The following is a 22,023-nucleotide window of genomic DNA, read 5'->3' as shown; positions in this document are numbered from 1 at the left end:
CTTTGGAACAGAAAATTGTGATGAGCCACAATACCTATTACCTACGAGGCTGATCATTTTCCTATAGAGCAGGGGTTCCCAACCTTTTTTATGCCATACACCTCTACCAATAACCAAGGGGTTCATGGACACCAGGTTGGAAACCCCTGCCTTAGATAATGAACCATAGCATCTATCTATTCAGTCAAAGGAAATAACCTTTGAGTATCACCCTATGTAACACAAGTCATTTCTCACCAGATCTAAAGGACTGAAGCATTCTCTCTCTCTCCCCACCTTCTCACCCCCCCCCCCATATCATAACACCCTCATTCCAGAGCTTTGTTACATCATCTCCAGAAAGGAGCATCCTTCACAGCCAGGATATCATGCCCACCCACCTCCGAAACATCACTTCTGCACTTCTCGGGAGAGGCTAGAAGAGAAAAGGCCCATGGAGGATAATGGAAAAGCGGCACAAGGTCGAATAATACTCTCGGACTCTCCCCATGATCGGAACGTTTCCGAGTGATGAACAATGTTGTTAATATGACAGTGTTCTGTCCCGCCACCGTCATGGCTAATTCATTTACTGCAGCCTCAAGTTCATTTTCCAAAGTTGAAAAACTCTAAGTACATTAATTATCAAAGTGCACAGAGGCGTACCTTAGGATTCACATTTCTGCAGGCATTCAGAGGAATAAAGAAATAGCATGCAGTTTTAGAAAAATTATATTTAAAACTATATATAAAATATACAAAGGCTAACAAAGATAACACTCTCTCTCTGAAATTTAGTTGCATTAGCTCCCGAAAAGGGCTTCCTTCCACAGATTTGGAGTGCAACAGTTACCCCAGTATTGATCTTATCACAGCACTGCATCACTGCAACAAAACTTATTTCCCCTCTGTGCTCAAATCCCCTTGCAATAAAACCTTAATTCTTTACATATTTGCTCTCTGTGATCCCTGTATAAGGACAACAAAACCCTCTGAGCATCGGTGCAAAATAGTGTGGAAAATTATTCAGTTTTTTTATTGTTCCTAAAAATTATCCTTGCACTTTGACATTCCATTCCAGAAGCCAGCTTTTCAGCATCTCTCTATCAGCTGCAATCTGGTAACAGTCTGCCACCACGAAATAAACCAGTTATTCCCACTGTGTTTCCTGTTCTTTAAATTATTCTTCTTGGGGTTAATATTGTCCCAGCCCTCTGAGGTTTTATTCTGTAATAGAAACTTCTGGTAATGGTATGTTCTTACTTGCTTGAAAATCCAAAAGAATACGGTTTGGCTGGTTAACACTTCTAAAAATAAACCGACAGATTTCTCTTTCATCTAACCACCCTGACTATCCACTACCGTGAGATTTTTTTAAACTGGCACTTCTGCCATTCCCTTACTAATTGATTCCAGAATTTTGCCAACAAAAGGAATTTGCCTACATGGCCTGTAGTTGCCTTAAACATGGAACACAGATGGCTCAGAAACATGCCATTCAGCCCCAGTGTCTATCACAACCACATGATAGACTGTCGAACAGCACAGCTGCTTGCAAGTGCACGTATCTCCCAATTTCCTCCTACTGATGTGTTTCTTAAACACATGCCTCCTCACGTCCAGGCACCTACCACCCTCTCTGTAAAAAAACATGCTTCAGAAACCACCTTCAAACTCCCACCCTCTCACCCTAAGCTATGCTCCCATTTCCACTTTGGGGGAGCTCTGACTATCTAACCTTCCTTCTTTTCCATCTTCCTCGTGTGATGAAACACGAAGCTGCAAATACTGGAAGTCTGGAGCTACACACAAAGATGTTGGAGGAACTCAGCAAGTCAGGAGATATTCATCCTTCGTTTTTCCTTGATTCCACCAGCCCCTTCACCCCCTCTCCTACTCCTCCACCCTCTCCGTTTGCTCATCACCTATATTCCTCTTTCCAGTTCCCTTCTTCACCTCCTTCCCTTTATTTTATGATCCACTGTCCTTTCCTATCAGATTCCATCTTCCTCAGCCCTTTGTCACTTCCGTCTATCAACCCCAGATTCCTACATCATTCCCATTCTCCCTCTCTATTACATTCCAATCATCCCCCTCTCATGTGAATGTACTGAACACCTGCCAGCTCTTATTTCAACCCTCCCCCACGCCATTTTGTACTGGCTATCTCCCCTCTTGATTTCCAGTCCGAATGTCGGGTCTCAACCTGAAGCATTGACTATCTATTTCCTACTGCAGATGCTGACTGACCCGCTGGACTCCTCTAGAGCTCTGCGTGTTGCTGCTGATCAAGAGCGGTGTTTTCTAATCCACTTGGATTGCTTTAAGGCATTCTGAAAGATCTCCACCAAAGCATCCGCTGCCTTCTCAGACCAGTCCCCCAGAGGAGGCCAGTCAGCCCTTTGACTCAATGCAATCCCATTATTCCAAAGCAAACACTTCATTCCCTGTAACCGCTCCTGCTCTTGTAACCTCATTACGAACCCTGATTTGACTCCTACTCGCCCTCTGAGTGGCAGGGTGTAGATACGCCTGTACCAAAGGAGGTGTAAGGTGCTCCTTCCCTCCGCTAGGGAAGGACCTCCCTCCCCACCCTCCCCCGATCATGGTGAATGGTCGTATGAGCAGCTGGTGCATATCACAAGTCCTGGTTATGCGCCCACTGAAGCCTGACAGACAATCACTGAAGAGTATTGATAATGGCTGGCATCACCCATCTTGTAAAGGCACTGCTCAGATGAAGGCAATGGCAAACCACTTCTGCAGAAAGATTTGCCAAGAACACTTATGATCATAGACCATGATTGTCCATGTCTTATGACAGGGCACATAATGATGATGGTGATGAATGGATCTGAAAACCAAGGACAAGGCTGTAGATTGTGGGAGGAAAACTGGAGCACCTGGGGTAAACTTATCTATCCTCCTCCCCCCGCTCTGCCTCGATCACAGACAGAGGCAATGAGGACTGCAGATGGTAGAATGTGATTGGAGAGGAAGCAAATCAGGAGATGGTGAAAACAGTGGGAACAGTAGAGTGTGGGGACTCTCTGGGAGAGGTGTGTGGGTAATAGAGCAGGGTAACGGATACACGATGCTGGAAGAACTCAGAAGGTCAAGCATGATCTATGTAGAGCAGGGATTCTAACCTTTTTATGCCATGGACTCCTGCTGTTAACTGAATAGTTCATAGACCACAGGTTTGGAACCCCTAATGTAGAGGAATAAGGAACTGATATTTTGAGCCAAGACACTTCATCATGTTTGGCCAAAATAGGTTAATGGGAGTGGAGCTGCTGGGCTATGTGTATGAGAAACTGGTAGATCAGAAGGAGAGAGAAAAGGGACAGAGGTGGAGAAGGTTACCTTAAGTTGGAGAATTCAGGAGTATAAAATTATAACATGTTATTCGATGTTTTTCTCTCAGGTCAGCAGTGGCTAATACCAGAGTTGTTAAGGCGAGTGGAGGGAAGTTTAAGGGAGATGTCAGAGATCAGTTTTTATATAGAGAGTTAATTCTTGTACTTATAATAATACAATCACTAACAAAGTCAAATAGTGGTTCAGCTCCTTCTTAAATCATCCAGCATATTGTTCCTAGTTTTTGAATTGAGAGTTTATACACGAGAGTTTCTTAAATCCTGCTTGATATCTTGGGTTGGCTGGACAAAACTAAACACAGCAGGCAAACAGCTTCTGATGCTTAATAAACTCACTGTAACATCTTTGCCCAGAACATGAGCAAGTTCGTGAATATAATTAGAATTTAGCAAGGTATGGAATCAACTGGAGTAAGGACAAATATTACACATTAGAATTTTAAATATTTATTGCTTATGTAACTGGGTGACCATCGAATGCTATTCATTATCGTTAAAACGTGTACTTAGGCATTCATCCGGGTAATGCTAGAATAGTTATCTGTGCCTTTAAGTGGAGATGGTGACATCATTACGCATGCGCGGGATAGCGAGGAGACCATTTTGCTTTCTGCTGCCAAAGCTGGTAGAGCATTGGAATCAAGTACCTCCCCCCCCCCACCCCCAGAGGTACTGGGCTGGGTGAGGAAAGGTGAACATTAATTTACAATATCCATGTGAATTCGTTTATGCTTGTTGACGAATCGAGAATATCGGTAATTTGACATGTTTTACATGTGGATGCTTCAGATTTTCATGAGTAAAGAACTCGACACTGGATAGCATGGCTTGCAAAGTTCCTCACCGGCCAAGTAGGTCAGTCTTTCTGTAATTTAACTACCAGACAATATCTTGTAAAAGTTGTGCCGAAGTGTACCTTTTGTCTAACTTCATTGTATCATGACTGATTGTGCACGTAACAGCGTAATGTGAATGTGTAGTCTCCGTTCGGGGGGTCAGCACGTGTGGACTAAAAAGTAGTAGGCATCTTAGATGAGATGTACTCGCTTACATTTTTCACTGCGATGTGTAAGATACAGGGTTGGGGGGATTCTAATGTTGTTTGCATTGTGTTCCTTCAGAATTACAACTACTGTATTAGTACTATATCAGTGTTGTGTGATTTTCTTTGTATTTTTATACTGCATATGCAATTGGTCGATACACAGTGTGTGGATTGAAGGTTAAACAGAGATTATAACGGCAGGACCTGATTGTAAAGTCATTCGTTTTGTTTTAAGACCCTCTTCTGGTACTTAAACATCTAAAACAGATAAAGTAATTAAACCCCGAAAAAGTAGTTGTTGTCCTGAGTGTGTACTTTTCCCCCGACTACAACACTTTGATGAAAAATACAGTTTAGGAAACTTAACACTGCCACAGACATTTCCCCACTCATTGAAGTTCTCAAATCTGTCTGAGTTTTTTTCCAGCAGCTTTCCTGTTTAAAATAATTTAAAATTTGCACCAAATTATCAAAATGTTAAAGAGAAGGGATTAAAAGGAGCCCTGTCTCTGAGTGAAGAGGCCAATAACCAGAGAGCACTGACTGAGGCAAGTTTTTGTTTTCACTCAGATTAGATTTGGCAACTGTTGAATAATTCAATCCAACATTTATCTGATTTTGTTTATCTAACATTCATGAAACACTAGATACTATAAAACATTAGGATCCTTTTTGACATTTATTGTTTTAAGGGAAAGCTGTGAATGTGGCTTTGGAGGTTTCAATGAAACAATGTTTTTCTCCAGGGACATCCTTGGGCTCATCAACAGCACTGCAGTGAATTGAAACCTTTTAAAACGAGGTGGGATTGAGGTTTGGGAAACACAAGTGATGCAGCAAGAGATCTTGTTTCAAGCATTTAAACCGTACCAACAGGCAGAGGTTTCAAGTTATCGTGATGAAGTTAAGTTAAGATTTTGCCTTCAGGAAGCTCAAATTTAATATAGCCAAGCCATCTCTAACGGGTTCCCACCACCAACACATCTTTTCCTCCCACCCACTTTCCACAGGGACTCTTTTGTCCATTTGTCCCTCCCCACTGATCTCCCTTCTGGCACCTATCCTTGCAAGTGGAACAAGTGCTACACCTGCCCCTACACTTCCTCCCTCACTACCATTAAGGACCCTGAACAGTCCTTCCAGGTGAGACGACACTTCACCAGTGAGTCTGTTGGGGTCATGTACTGTATCCTGTGCTCCCGGTGTTGCCTCCTGTGTATCGGTGAGACTCGACATACTGTAGATTGGGAGACCACCTCGCCGAGCACCTATGCTCCACTCCCCCGAGAAAGTGGGATCTCCCAGTAGCCACCCATTTCAATTCTACTTCCCATTCCCATTCTGACACGTCAGTCCATGGCCTCCTCTACTGCCATGATAAGGCCACCCTCAGGCTGGTGGAGCACTGCCTTGTATTCCACCCAGGTAGCCTCCAACCTGAAGGCATGAACCTCAAATTTCCAGAACTTCTGGTAATTGTTCCCCCTTTCACCATTCCTCATCCCTGTTTCCCAATCTTATTTTATCTCCTAACCTGCCCATCAGCTCCCTCTGGTGCTCCTCCTTCCCTTTTGTCCATGGTCTTCTGTCCTCTCCTATCAGTTTCCTCATTCTCCAGCCTGTTATTTCTTCAATTAATCAACTTTCCAGCTCTTTACTTCATCCTCCCCTCCTCCCAGTTTCACCTATCACCTACCACCTTCTTCTTTTTCTTCCCCACCCCTCCACACCTTCTTACTTGACCTCATCTTTTTTTTTTCCCAGTCCTGATGAAGGGTTTTGGCTCGAAACATCAACTGTTTACTCTTTTCCATACAGGCTGGCTGGCCTGCTGAGTTCTTCCAGCATTTTGTGTGCGTTGCTTGGTTTCATAGAACATAGAATAGTACAGCACATTACAGGCCCTTCCACCCACAATGTTGTGCTGACCCTCAAACCCGGCCTCACATATAACCCCCCACCTTAAATTCCTCCATATACCTGTCTATTAGGCTCTTTCCAGCATTTGCAGATTTTCTTGTGTTTAATTTAGTCGGAGTGGTTTCCGCTTTGAGCAGATTACTGCGCTTAAAAGAATAAGGAGTTAATGGGGACGACTTTTTAACCTGGCAAAGCCTGTTAATCCCACAATATTTATCTTTGGGATTCTGAAATTAAAACACAAAGAACAACAGCATGACATATTAGAGTAATCGTGAGAAACGGTACAGAAATAAGCCCTTTGGCCAAATGAGTCCTTGCTGAACATCAGCCACCCAGTGTACACTAATCCTAAATTAATTCCATTTCCTATTATCTCCAGATTCTTACCACCCTCCCAGCAGATCCTTCCATTCATCTACACCCCAGGGCCAACTTGCAATAGCCAATTAAAACACCAACTGACTCATCTTTGGGCTGAGAGAGGAAACTGAAACAGCCAGGGAAACCCCAAGCAGGCACAGAGGGAATATGCAAACTCCATACAAACAGCACCCAAGATCAGAATTGAACCCACGTTTCTGTCACTAACGCTCTGACTCTACTTGGTGTCCAACTCTGATAGTTCTAGGATCCAAGCTAATTGAACAAGGTTGTGTTAGTAACCAGGACCTTGTGTTGAATGCAGAACTGATCGTTTAAAGGGATTATGGAAATAATAGATTAAACAATATTTTTTTCCCATTGCTCTGAATAGGACAACAGCAATTCAAATGTATTCTCAAACACAAATGTGGAAGGAAAATATCACCAGAAAGGAAATGATCTAACATAGATTTGAATCGGTTACATTAGATATTAATGAAACACCAACAGATATTAACCTGCTCTGAATGTGCAGTTAAAACGGGGTTGCAAAAGAAATAATTGACCTATGAAAACGATTATGTACATTTGCACTGAAAAACGGGTCTCAGGCCTACACAACTACTGGACAATCTTATCTCATGAAATGATTGATGTAATTCAAGAAAAATAAATAGATGGCTGACTAAATTATCGCAGCAAATACATTGGTAGATAAAATGACATTGGGAAGGCTAAGATGGTATCCTTGAAGCAAATCAAAGTTGAGATGGAAAGATGATGAGGGGCATTGATCATGCAGATAGCCAGAGGTTTTTTCCCAGGGTTGAACTGGCTAACACAAGGGGGCATAGCTATAAGGTGCTTGGAAGCAGGGGATGTCAGGGGTAAGTTTTTCACACAGAGAGTGGTGGGTGCGTGGATGCACTGCCGACGGCGGTGGTGAAGGCGGATACAATAGGCTCTTTTTAGAGCCTCTGAGGTACATGGAGCTTCGAAAAATAGAGGGCCATGTGTTAGGGAAATTCCAGGCAGTTTCTAGAGTAGGTTACATGGTTGGCACCACATAGTGGGCCAAAGGGCCTGTAATGTGCTGTATATCTCTATGTTCTATGAAAGTATTACAAAGGTTTTAGACAAGGAAAGTTGAAGGCTAAAGAGAGGCAATAATTTGCAATGATCATCTATGGATACTAACTAACATTGAAAATTCAAACACGCCTATTGAATGATTGATTGATTGAAATATAGGATAGAACAGGCCCTCACGCTGTCTAGTAACTCCCCCAATTTAATCCCAGATTAATCACAGGATATTTTACAACCACCCAATAACCTACCAAAAGCAGGTACAGGGTTCTGAGTTGGATGATCAGCCATGATCATACTGAATGGCAGTGCAGGCTCAAAGGGCTGAATGGCCTACTCCTGCACCTATTTTCTATGTTTCTAAATGGTACGTCTTTGGACTATGGGAGGAAACCAGAGCACACAGAGGAAACCCATACATTCTATGGGAAGGACGTATACACTCTCTGCAGCTAGTGGTGGGATTTATTTATTTATTGAGATACAGCACTCAACAGTCTTTTGAGACACGTCACCCAGAGCTGAACCCGAGTTGTTGGTACCATAATTCACCCATCTCTGCAACACAGCCTTATGACTTTCCCTGTTTTGATGTGTTATTTATGGTGTTTGAAAAGGAAATGCGAGAGCTTGTAATCCAGAGCTGGCTGGGTTGGCAAGTGGCTCATTGTAAACGAGGAGCAGGTGTAGAGTTTTGGGTATAATGTCACTGTTATGTTGAAAGTTGGGTGATAGATATGGGGTAGTAGCTAGAAAGTTGGAGGGGAAAATATTACCTACATTATATGATGCAAATGGCCAACTGTGATCAGTGAGGAAACTACTCAAAGGAAAGATGAACAGAGAAACATTGAGGCTCTGCTTTTTAAGTTGAAAACTTCAACAAGTTTCCAGAGTTCTAAAGGCAACAGCTTTTGCTTGTGGAGTCACACATCCTTCGTATGCACAGAATATATACATCATGCTAACTGGGAGGCAGAGAAAGGATTGGGATAAACATCTTATAATGGTTAGGGCCTTTCAGTCAGTTAAATTAGTGACATTTGCATTGAATTAGCAAGAGTTGTTTCAACAGGACCACTTCAATAAAGGCACAGATCAGAAAAACCATAATGATTATTCAAGGAAAAGTTGTATGTCACCATTTGTTTTGTTATTAATGGCTTGGAGAAGGTAAGATGTTGCCTAGAAACATCAGACACCTCCTTGAGAGGGGTGATGGTCTATCCATAAAATGAATAGTAAACTCAGTAAACTCAGGATAGTAAACTATAATATATACCGTATGCACTTTGATAATAAATTTTACTTAAACATTGAACCTGGATCCACAAATAATCTAAAGCAGGCAGCTGCTGAGCGCTCCTCAAGGTGAATTCTTCAAGTTAGGCTTGGTTTAGAACCTTTAGGAGAACAAGAAAAAAAACATTTCATGCCATCGACAAGTGATGGGACATCTTTGAGTCATAGACTCAGTGAGTTGTACAGCAGAGAAATGGGCACTTCCTTCAACTCACCCGCATTCTCTGAGGTGCCTATCTATATCACTCTGACTTGCCCACATTAGTACCTTCCAATACCTCTTAAATGTGAAGGATTCAGCTAGTCTGGTCCCTGTTTTGAGTCCACATTGAATTCAGCGAGTGATTTTTACATTTGATGAGACACAGTGAAGTTCATAGAGCTGGAAGCTGGTGTTTCCAAGGCAATATACACAAAAAAAATATGCTGGAGGAACTCAGCAGGGCAAGTAGCATCAAAGGAAAAGGATAAACAGTTGACATTTCGGGCCAAGACTCTTCTTCAATGCTTCAGGTGCTTATTCTTTTCTTTAGATGTTGCCTGACCTGCTGAGTTCCTCCAGTGTTGTGTGCATGTGCTGCTTTGGATTTCCAGCATCTGCAGACTTCCTTGCGTTTGAGCTGGTGTTTCTAGTTGGACTCACTGACTCCAGCATTGTGATTACTCTGAAGTTGCCTTCTTTTCCCAAACCAATGAATAAAGGATAAAATTATTCTCAGCTCCGCCTTTGCTTGAATAACTCTTTGAGTGTGGTGTTGTTCTCCCGAGTAGACTGTCTGCAATCAAGTTGCTGCATCCATTCTCTCTCAAATGAATTCCAGAGTAGGCAGTTCTTTGTGCGACGGTGTGACTGAGTGATCAAACTGAGTGAGGATTTTAGATTGACAAGCTGTGTGTAACATTTCAGAAGAAGATTAAACTTTAAACCATGACCAGTTCAATGCTGAGAATTATTATTGAGTGTGACAGTGACAGTCCTTTGTCTGACTACAATGTCATTTGGTAATATGTTTCATTCATTACCACGTGTTGGAAGTGAAGAATAATAGACATTTCATTCTGACAGGAGAAATTAAAAGTGTACAGTTTAAGAAGGATGAAGAAGTCAAAATTCCATGAAAATCTAATTTTTACACTTAATGCCATGAAATAACTTCCAGCAAATTCATATCTACTCCTCTACTTCCCAAATCCTCACAACCATCAGCTGCTCCCAAATAAAAAGAAACATATTTCACCCTATCATAATGAATTATGATTTGTCTAAAACTATTGTAATGGAAGTAGGACTTATTCAGCTTGTAAAGCAGGGGTTTCCAACCTTTCTCCAATGATCCAAAGACAATTCCACTCCAAGAACATTGGGTACCGCAGAGCTACTCCATCAGTGAGCTGCTCGTTGATCAGAGTAACAGGACTGGTGTTGGTGGCAGAGCTGGACAAGGTGATGCCGGACATTGTCGCTCAGGGTCTTAGACTACATATGTTTTTTTTCCAAGTGAATGTGCTTCTTTGCTGGACATTTTGAATTATGTTACTCACTATTTTTGAATGTATGCTTGCTATTTTGAATGTTTTGCTCCTTGGCCCCACAGGAACACTATCTTGTTCAGCTGAGGATACGAATTGACAATAAACTGGACTGGTCAAAGAACACTGAGACTGTCTACAAGAATGGTCAGAGCTGTCTCTATTTCCTGAAGAGACTGAGGTCCTTTAACATCTGCCGGATGATGCTGAGGATGTTCTATGAGTCTGTGGTGGCCAGTGCTATCATGTTTGCTATTGTGTGCTGGGGCAGCAGGTTGAGGATAGCTGACACCAACAGAATCAACAAACTCATTCGTAAGGCCAGTGATGTTGTGGGTGTGGAACTGGACTCTCTGACGGTGGTGTCTGAAAAGAGGATACTGCCCAAGTTGCATGCCATCTTGGACAATGTCTCCCATCCACTCCATAATGTACCGGTTAGGCACAGGCGTACATTCAGCCAGAGACTCATTCCACCGAGATGTAACACTGAGCGTCATAGGAAGTCATTCCTGCCTGTAGCCATCAAACTTTACAACTCTTCCCTCGGAGTGTCAGACACCCTGAGCCAATAGGCTGGTCCTGCACTTATTTCCACTTGGCATAATTCACTTAATTTATTTAATTATATTCAATAACATTATTTAATTATTTCTGGTTTTATTTTCCTATATTTCTACTCTATTCTTGGTTGGTGCAACTGTAACAAAACCCAATTTCCCTCGGGATCAATAAAATATGCCTGTCTGACTGTCTGTCTGTATCTTTGCATGGTTTGAATAATAATTACACTTGATTTGATGCCAGGGACCAATATGAATAAGCAAGGGCTCCATGGACACAGGTTGGGAACCCCTTTTTGAACAGTATATCATAGTGCTGCATTTAGTAATGTTTCCCATTACTGGACTTAATTAGGTATTATAATTGCAAACAGCTAATCCCTCAAAATACTGTGATTTATTACTTCTCTTTCAAAGCCCAGGACTTTTCAGCAGAACAGAGTCAATATTTAAACTTACTAAATTTGCAATGTCCTCATTGTTCAGAGCAACATGCCAGACATACAGCTCCTTTCCATACATGTACCGCTCATCTCGGATTGTCATTAGCAGCGGTTTCAGAGTGACTGGTGGCAGAGAATCTGCAGATGTCTCAGGCCCGGCAAGTATCAACTGGAAAGCAAAGGGAAGAGTTATCGCAGTGACTTAAATTGCAGCACCTAAAATTTAATTGAATTTGACTACCCACCCCATCAGTGCTGAGATCAAATATAATGCTTTTAAACTGCCACAATCTTATCTCATATTTTGCATTTTCAATCTTTCACGTTTAATTTTTGTCTTCAAACTAATCTAAAATTCCCTAAATCTCCTTTTTTAACTATACTGCTTTTTTGCTAATGGGCTCTTTACGTAACCCCTTGGAGCCTATCAATTGTGATGACAATGGATCGGAGGCCTTCCAATACATCCCCATTGAGTAAAACGACTCAACTTTCCTTTTACAGTCACCATATTTTTCTGTTTCATCGGGAAGTATAGAGTCATAGAACACTACAGCACAGAAACATCTAGTCCATGCTGAACTATTACTCTGCTTAGTCCCATCGACCTGCCCCTGGACCGTAGCCCTCCATACCCCTCTTATCCATGGACCTATCCAAATTTCACTTAAATGCTAAAATTGAGCTCACACCCACCACTTGTGCTGGCAGCTCATTCCACACTCTCACCACCCTCTGAGTGAAGTGCCCACTCATGTTCCCTTTAAACATTTCACCTTTCACCCTTAACCAATGACCTCTAGTTGGAGTCTCACCCAATCTCAGTAGAAAAAGCCTGCTTGCATTTACTCCATCTATACCCTCATAATTTTGTATACCTCTATCAAATCTCCCCTCATTCTTTTATGCTCTAGAGAATAAAGTCCTAACCTATTCAACCTTTCCCTATAACCCAGGTCATCACCTTTCCTGTAGGTAGGTGACCAAAGCTGCGTACAGTACTCCAAGCAACACACACAAAATGCTAGTGGAGCACAGTCGGCCAGGCAGCATCTATAGGAAGAAGCACTGTCTACGTTTTGGGCCGAGACGTCGACAGTGCTGCCTGGCCTGCTGTGCTCCACCAACATTTTGTGTGTGTTGCTTGAATTTCCAGCATCTGCAGATTTCCTCATGTTTACAGTACTCCAAACTAGGCCCCACTGACATCCTATACAACTTCAATATATCATCCCAACTCCTGCACTCAGTGCTTTGATTTATGACAGGAAATGGGTCAAAAGCTTCCTTCACAATCCTATCTACCTGTTCAAAGGTGAATTTTATTATCAAAGTACATTTGCATAATTTGATTCTGAGATCTGTCTTCTCCAGATAGCCATAAAATACAGAAAAAACAAAGTAGTTGAAAGAAAAGACACTGATGCCCCTGCACAAAAAGAAAATAAGAAACAAAAACTGGCAAACCCCAAACCCCCAACCCTTCCCTTGCACAAAAATTAACAGATTGCCCACACTGAGAAAGAACATCAAACTCCAAACCCCGGCCCACCAATCGACAAGTGACTGAACCTTGTTGACCGAAGTCCCATGTGCGACCTTGTCAAAGGCATTGCTAAGGATAACATAGACGACATCCACTGCCTTGCCTGCATCAACTTCCCTGGTAACTTCCTTGAGAAACTCAATGAGTTTGGTTAGACATAACATACGTTGCACAAAACCATGTTGACGATCCCTAATCAATCTCTATCTATTGAAATACTCAAATATTTGGCCCTTTGGAATACATATAACTTACATGGAATTCCCATAACTTACCGTATTGGAGGGGTCATGACTGTCACGTGACAACACTGCCCACTACCTGGTCGGAAGGCATGCCACCTGCCAATCAAGGTTTGACTCCTCCTCGCCCATCAATGCACACCTAACTGTTGGCACCTTTAAATAGCCTTGTACTTGGCCTCGGGCAATTGGCCTTTGTAATCAGCTTAACTCGGCTGGCACCGAGCCATTGGCCCCCCTGTTAGTTACCTGGGCTGCACCCTACAGCCCTCCTGCACTAAAAGGGTGCCTCGTGTGCTGGACTCGCTCTCTTTACCATCTCCAAAGGACCACCCTGCTTCACTCCAGGCTGAGAACCGTGGAACGGCACTGGAGAAACTGTTCGTGAGCTTTGCATTGAATAGGGTTGGGAACGTTGATTATTGTCTCTAATAGCATAGAGCCGTGCCCGTGCAGAGTTAAGGGGGGCGGATATTGTATTGATGATGGGTGGGGTGGTGGTGGCGGCGGGGGGGGGGGGGGGGTGTGTGTGTGTGTGTTTTGTTACTGTGCAATTTTTCCACGTTCGTTGGTAATTGTCCGTGTGTGTTTTAATGCCGATCCAACTACTGTACATTGTGTGCGTGTTGCTTCTGTTGCCATTTTCCCACGTTTGCCTTCTGTAAACAAAATCCTTTACTACCAAGTCTGCGTGTCCAGAATCCTTGTCCTTGAGACCTATCGAATCTGTTTCTTCACCTACAACACTTACCCACTACTGAAGTCAGGATTACCAGCCTATAATTTCCTGGCTTATTTGTAGAGCCTTTCTTAAACAACAGAACAACATTGGCTATCCTCCAATACACTTGCACCTCATCATAAGTGTCTCTGTTAGGGCCTTTGCCATTTCTGCACCAGCCCCCTACAGGGTCTGGGGTCAGGTCCTGGGGTTTTATCCACACTAACTTTCCTCAAGACAGCAAATACTTTCTCCTCCGTAACCATAAACAGTCCATACTCTCACTACTGCTTTGCCTCACTTCAATAGACTCTGTGTCCATCTCCTAAATAAAACAATTTCAAAAACTCTGTTTAAGATCTCCCCCATCTCTTTCAGCTCTACATGTAGATGACCACTCTGATCTTCCAGAGGACCAATTTTGTCCCTCGTTATCCTTTTGCTCTTAATATATCTGTAGAAGCTCTTGGGATTCTCCTTCACCTTGTCTACTAGAGTAGCCTCATGGCTTCTTTATCCCGTCTGATTTTCTTCTTAAATATTCTTTTGTATTTCTTATCCCCACCAAGTCCTTCATTTGCTCTTTCCTCCTGTACCTGTTATGCACCTCCTTTTTATTATCCTCAGTAGCTCCTGAAAACTAAGATTCCCTAAATGTGTTACTCTTGCCTTTTATTTTGACAGGAACATACAAACTGTACTCCTAGAATTTCACTTTCGAAGGCTTCCCATTTTCCAATCACACCTTTGCTAGAAAACAACCTGGCTCAATTCACACTTGGCTGATCCTTTCTGAAACCAGAAAAATTGGCCTTTCTCTAATTTAGAATCTCAACCAGAGGACCAGGCCTATAATTATCTTGAAACCAATGGCATTATGATCACTAGAAGCAAAGCCTTCACATCCTTCTGCGCAATTATAAATGTCCACAATGACATTCACAACAAAATCAATCAATAATTAACCATTTTCAGGAGCCGGCACTCCCCCCATCCCCCAAAATAAAATTTTCTACCGAGTCCACCCTGAGCGTGTGTGACCAATAAGCACAACCTCTGCTCTGCCAGACAGGACAATGAGAATTACAAGGCTATGGGGTGGGGGGGGGGGGGCAGAGAAATTACTTGTGGCAGAGCTGCTCTGTCACAGTTGATCACAATGTAAATGGAAAGGTTTTCAATGTTGTCTAGGCATGCCTAGGCAGGGCAGAGGCTGCATGGCAGGACAAGTCTTCGAAAGGCTATAAAAGTATCATGCACACACTGTTCTATGCATTGTGTTTACACATATATTGGCTAGCTATCACTTTAATGTGCATGATCCAGGTGCATAGCATCTTGTGTGTGCTCAAGTAATTGTATTTTCAGGAGTATTTATGATTGCAAAATGTCTCTCCAGTGTTGCAACCGCCAAAATACTTCTGTGATATTTGTGGCGAGTACATGCTTAAATTTCAAAGGTGGAGCACGACTCCTTTTATTAAGAAAGCCTACAAGCTCTACTTTGGGTGTAAAATTGGTAACCAAGCCAAAGCCTGGGCTCCTCACATTTGTTGTGCGACATGCACTGTCGATCTTAGAACCTGGCTCAGAGGTACGTGTAAGTCAACGCCAACCGCTGTGCTGATGATATTGCAAGAGCGGAAGGATCATACGCTACTTCGGTCTGACCAGTGTGTCTGGTTTCGCTGCTAAAAGCAAGAAATCCATTCAGTAACCCCGCCTCCCTTCGGCCACGAGACCTGCGCTGCACAACGATAGTCTGCCAGTACTGGTCACCAGAGACATGGAGTCTAGAGGAGCAGACGAAGATGCCATGATGTATGAGCCAGTAATGGAAAACGACACTGGCTGAGCTTCATCTGATAACTCAATCTGAGTTAAATGACCTGGTCAGAGACTTGGGTTTGTCAAAGGCAAAAGTAGAATTACTGCGTTCAAGATCACAAAGATGGAACCTGCTGTCACCAGTTTCCCAGAATAACTGATGCCATGATTAAGGAAGGCATTTTTGTTGGTACACAAATCAAACATGCCATCAATGACAGGCAATTTGAGGAAGTTTTAATGGGACTGGAGAAAATCACATGGAAGGTATTCAAGGATGTTGTTGCAAATTTTCCTAGCAACTACAGAGCACCAAACTACATGCAGTTGGTTGACAACATGCTTCAAGCGTACAATACCGTGAAGTGCAACATCACTAAAGATTCACGTTCTGCATTCCTTCCCATTTAGACTTCTTCCCTGCAAATCTTGGCACTGTCAGTGATGAGCATGTGAAAGGGTTCACCAGGACATTGCAGTCATGGAGAAGTAGTATCAGGGCAACTGGAATCCATCACTGCTGACTGACTATTGTCAGCCTCAGACATTGAGTACTAATGAAGACCATCAATAAAGCATTTTAACTTTGATGAACTATTGCAAAGCATCAGCAGTGTTACGCAATTAAATGCAGTATGTTCAATAAAAGTTAATTTCTTGTTTCTCCAAATTCCTATACGATACATGTAGTCTGGAATTATATTTGTGATCAGCTGTAAGTGGTCTATAATGAACAATAAAAAAATTCTGAAGAAACAACACTTCTGAAAAAAATTTGCTGTCTGATATTATTGCACGCTCTCTAGTTGGGACCTCGATGTACTGATTAAGAAAACTTCCCTGCAAGCAATCAGGGGTACAGCTTGGTGGTATAACATGTACATACAGTAAATAGGCAGGATCAAGTTGCTTGGCAGCTTTCATCCTCTCCAGATCTAATTTCTATATTTCTTTCACTATCACTAGGATGTTGGATCACTCTGTCAGTACAAATACTACTCAGATGGATGGCTTTATCTGCTTAAAGATAAAGATTAGATTTGTTTGTCATATGTACATTAAAGCATACAATGAAGTCTATCGTTTGTGTCAGATCAAATCAGCTGGACAGCCCACAAGTGTCCACAACACTGGTGCCAATATGGTATGCCCAGGACTCACCAACTCTAATCCGTACATCTTTGGAATGTGGGAGTAAACCAGAGCACCCAAAGGAAACTCACATAGTCACGGGGAGAATATACAACTCCTTACAGCCAGCTTTGGGAATCAAAACCTGATCCTACAGCCAGTGCTGTAAAGTGCTTGCACTAACCACTATGCTGCCATGCCACAGGGGAGACTAGGTAAACAGTAGGGGTCATTATAGTCCTCAGATGTAATCTGTACATGCAGCTGAAGGGATATTTGTTTTTATTAGCTGGGGGACAGAAAATTACCATATGTGAACAGGAAGGTTTGGCACAATTATAAGAAACATTAGATATGACACCAGATTATTGTGTGCAATAGGGATTATGCGATTGCAGTGGATAAGGTGCAGAAGAGATTAACCTGGATGTTGGCTGTATGGTAGATAGATTTCCTTGGAGAAGAGAATCAGAATCAGGTTTAATATCACTGGCACATGCCGTGAATATATATAAATTAAATTAGTAGTGTAAAGAGAGCAAAAAGAATAGTGAGATTGTATACATAAGTTCACTGTCCATTCAGAAATCTGATGGTGGAAGGAAAGAAACTGTTCCTAAGACACTGAACGTGTCTTCAGGCTCTTGTACCTCCTTCTTGATTGTAGCAATGAGAAGAGGGCTTGCCCTGGTGATGGGGGTCCTTAATAATGGACCCGTCCTTTTCTGAGGCATCACCTTTTGAAGGTGTCCTTGATGCTGGGTAGGCAAGTGTCCATGAGGGAGCTGGTTGAGTTTACAAATTCCTGCAGCCTTTTCCAATCTCGTGCAGTGACCCCTCCGTACCAGATGGTGATGCAACCAGATAGAATGCTCTCCCGGTAACCTGCAGAAATTTGCTAGAGTGTTTGGTGACAGACTAGGTCTCCTCAAACTCCTAAAGAAATATAGCTGCTGTCATGCCTTCTTTGTAATTGCATCAATATATTGGCCCCAGGACAGATCTTGAGATACATTCACACTCAGGGGCTTGAAACTGATTGCCATTTCCACTGTTGATCCCTCAATGAGGGCTGGTGTGTGATCCCAGAACTTGCCCTTCCTGAAGACCACAATCAATTCCTTGGTCTTACTGACATTGATTGCAAGGTTATTGTTGTGATACCACTCAACCAACTGATCTATCACTCTTCTGTATGCGTCACTGTCAACATCTGAAATTATGCCGTTGGCATCGACAAATTTATAGATGATGTTTGAGCTGTACCTACTCTATCATGAGGGTAGAGAGAGTAGAACAGTGGGCTCAGCACACGTCCTTGAGGAGTGTCAGTGTTGATTGTCAGCAAGGAGGAGATGTTATTTCTGATCCACACGGACCGTGGGCTCTCAATGAGGAAGTGGAAGATCCAGTTGCAGAGGGAGGTACAGAGGCCCAGGTTTTGAAGCTTGTTGATTAGTACAGAGGGTATGATTGTGTTGAACACTGTTCCTTTGTAAATAACAGCAGCCTGACATAGGTGATCCAGGTGATCCAAGCCAGTGACATTGCATCTGCTGTAGGCAAATTGCAGCGGGTCCAGATCCTTGCCTAGGCAGGAGTTGATTCTAGCCAACCTCTCACAGCACTTCATCAGAGCAGATGTGAATGCAACTGTGGGATAGTCATTGAGGCAGTTCACCCTGCTTTTCAAATCAAATCAAGTTTAATTGTCATTCAAACCATACACAGATACAGCCGAATGAGACAGCGTTTCCTGGGGCCAAGGTGCAAAAACATACACGTGCATTCAAAGTAACAAGAAAGGGGAGAAAAAAGGATGTAGTCATGTAAGAGAACAATTTTTTAGACTAAGTTCCCGAGCAACAAGTCCCGCAAATTGATGGTTCCCAGCGGTTCAGCCTGTAACTCCACTGATACACCATTGGAGGCCAGCACTGACATAAGGCCACCCCCAACTGAGCCTGGATGCCACACAACACAAGCCCGAGGACTGAGGCCTAGTCCTATTTACAACTTGAGGCAACACTACTTCCCCATCACCAAACTAGGGAAGCTGGCCTGCGGCAGCCAATGTCCAACAGGGTCTTCAACCGCAAAAGTAAAGTCCAGGACGGTCACTCACAGTTTTGCGGCACGCCCCTTTGATGCCAATTTGAAGGAACCAACTCCAATGCCTCTGAGTAGAGGGCAGCAGTACGGTCTCCACTCAGGCCGGCACTTCCGAATGCAGACTGTCTTCTCCTGCAACTCAATGGCCCAGTTTGAATCCCTGAGCCCAATGGCCCAGCTTCAATTCCCCAGCCCGACAGCCTGACTCCAATCCCCAGCCCAACCGCCCAGCTTGAAGCCCCAGGCCCAATGCCCTGATTCAACATCCCCAGCCTGACAGAGCGATTCGACGTCCCCGACCGGGCGGCCCGACTCGACCTCTCCAGCTTGACAGGCTATCTTGCCTTCTCCAAACCACAGGCCATCTCTTACGACACCCCAGCCGACTGCTTCGAACAATGAGCAATTCACTGATGGGGTGGACCTGCTGTACAGGTAGTTTTTGGAGTGAAGAATATTCTTACTATACATAAAAGGACATTTAACAAGGAAAAAAGCAGCTTCGGTTGGCCCCCAAGAGGCTGCTGCATCTATACGCATCACCATCTTACCGCTAGAGACACTGGTAAGATTGTGGCCATTTTGAAGTGGGTGGGAACCTCCAACTGCAGCAGCGAGAGATTGTCGATGTCCTTGAACACTCTCACCAGTTGGCCGGCATAGATTTTCAGAGCCTACCAGGTAGATCATTAGGGCCCTGATGCCTTGCAAGGGTTCACCCTCTTAACAGATGTTCTGATGTCAGACTCTGAGACTGAGATCAGTCCTGCAGGGATATGGATAAGATTTACTCTCCCTTTCAAAGTGTGTATAAGAGGTGTTGAGCTCATCTGGGAGTGAAGATCAGAGCTGTTCATGATGTTAGGTTTCACTTTGTAGGAAGTAATGGTCTGCAAACCCCGCCAGAGCTGTCATGCTTCCGATTCTGTGTCTAATTTCAATCAGAATTATTTTCTTGCTTTTAAAATAGTCTTCTGTAAATCATACCTGGACTTCTTGTATAATTCTGGATCACCAGTCTTGAATGCCACATATCTAGCTGTCAGCAGATTACAAATCTCCTGGGTCATCCACAGCTTTTGGTTTGAAGATGTCTGGTATGTCCTCAAAGACACACACTCATCCACACGTCTCAATGAAGTCGATGACAACTGTGGTATATTCATTCAAATTTGAAGATGAATCACTGAATATTGTCCAGTTCAGTAACTCAAAGCAGTCCTGTAAGTGCCAACCCACCTCCATTGCCTATATATTCTTGTTCCTCACCACTGGTGCCGCAGTCTTTAGTCTCTGCCAGTACACCAGCAGTACAGCCAGGTAATCGGACTTTCTAAAGTGCGGGAGTAGGATGGTATGGTAAGCATTCTTGATGGTGGTGTAGTGGTGGTCAGGTGTGTTGGCTCCTCTGGTTCCACAGGTGATATGCTGGTGTTAGTTGATCAAAGGCTTCTTCAGGCTGGCCTGGTTGAAATCCCCCATGATGATAGGGGAAGTATCAGGATGTGCTGTTTCGTGACAGCTGATCATGGTACTCAGCTCCTCTGGTTTGCCAGGAGTGGAATGTACACCTCTACCAGGATGACGGCAGGAAGCTACCTCGGCATAGAAAATGGACAACACTTGACTGCTCTATGTTCCAGGACTGAGATAGAACTGCCAGATCCGTGCACTGTGATGAGTTAATTGTGAAGCATTTACCTTTAAAAGATTCAGCTGTCCTGTCATTGGGGTGGACAGCGAAGTCTTCAGGCTGCAGCAATGCATCAAAAATAGTGAGTACGAGCCACGTTTCTGTGAAGCAAAGTACACAGCAGTCCCTGATGTCCCTCTAGTACTGCAACCTTGTTCTGAGGTCTTCAATTTTATATTCTAAAGAACATACACTTGCCAGTAGGATAGCAGGGAGTGAGGATCTAAAGGTTTTGCAGTTTATTTGTACATACAGATCAGTATACTTCCTCTGTTTCATTTTTCTTAAAGGGGAACTACACTAGTGACCCAAGTCTGCAGTCCAGGGTTTACCAATTTTGAGGAGTTTTAAATTTCTTAAAACAATGTTGCTTACTGAAGCACCCATGGCTGTGCCTGTTGATTTCAGCTATGGTAGTCCTAAAATGAGAATATCTGATGATTCCAATTGGAGCTGCATGCAAAGAGTCGCCGCTTATCGGTGCCACCTTGAGAGAGAGCTGGGGGTGGGGTGTGTCCTGGTTCAAGTTTTCAGAGTTATCAGGGACAGAGAGATAGGACAGGTAGTGAGGAACATTTTCCCTTGCAGAGGTACTGATGACCAGAGGGCATCAGATTAAGGCAAGGGGTAAGGTACTTAGCCAGGGCATGGAGCAAACTGCCTGAATATCTTCCAGCATTACCCTTGAAATATTTTTAAAAACTGCATTTATAAAACATCTTTCATGTCCTGTTCAGTACATTCCAAAGTCTGTTACAGTGAAAAAAAATGCAAGTGAAATGTTATAATGCAGTGAATTTGTTAAAAAATAGCTCCCACATAGCAATGTGACAATGACCAGATAACCCATTTCAGAAATGCTGATTGACACCCAGAATCACTTACCCATAAATCTGTGTTGTAGATCTAGGTGACAGAGCAGATGGGCTTTGGATTGTTGTTTCCTCTGGAAGGAGATATCTGCAGTACTCAGTCATTGAATGTCAACTTAAAGCTTTGTGTTTATAATCTTCAAGCCCTTTTGGGCAGTCCATCATTGATTCTATTATGGCTGTTGGATTTATTGAGTATGCATGCAAGAAAATGAAACTCAGGTTTTGTACAGAAGGAACATGGGGTCCGAGTCCATAGGAC

The 22,023-nt window shown here is 43.1% G+C and overlaps 1 protein-coding gene across 3 annotated transcripts in view; it reads right to left on the bottom strand.

The window, feature by feature from the left end:
* LOC132407605 (uncharacterized) overlaps positions 1–22,023 on the bottom strand; it is a 134,723-nt gene that overhangs the window by 73,486 nt on the left and 39,214 nt on the right. For all 3 annotated transcript variants that reach the window (XM_059994370.1, XM_059994379.1, XM_059994360.1), the window contains exon 3: positions 11,634–11,786. In XM_059994370.1, the coding sequence (XP_059850353.1) occupies positions 11,634–11,786 (153 nt within the window). The remainder of the gene's footprint in view (positions 1–11,633; positions 11,787–22,023) is intronic.

Source organism: Hypanus sabinus, chromosome 2 (assembly GCF_030144855.1).
Source record: "Hypanus sabinus isolate sHypSab1 chromosome 2, sHypSab1.hap1, whole genome shotgun sequence".
NCBI lineage: Eukaryota > Metazoa > Chordata > Chondrichthyes > Myliobatiformes > Dasyatidae > Hypanus > Hypanus sabinus.
Note: the sequence above shows the minus strand (reverse complement) of the source record. Positions and strands in the feature narration are given on the sequence as shown.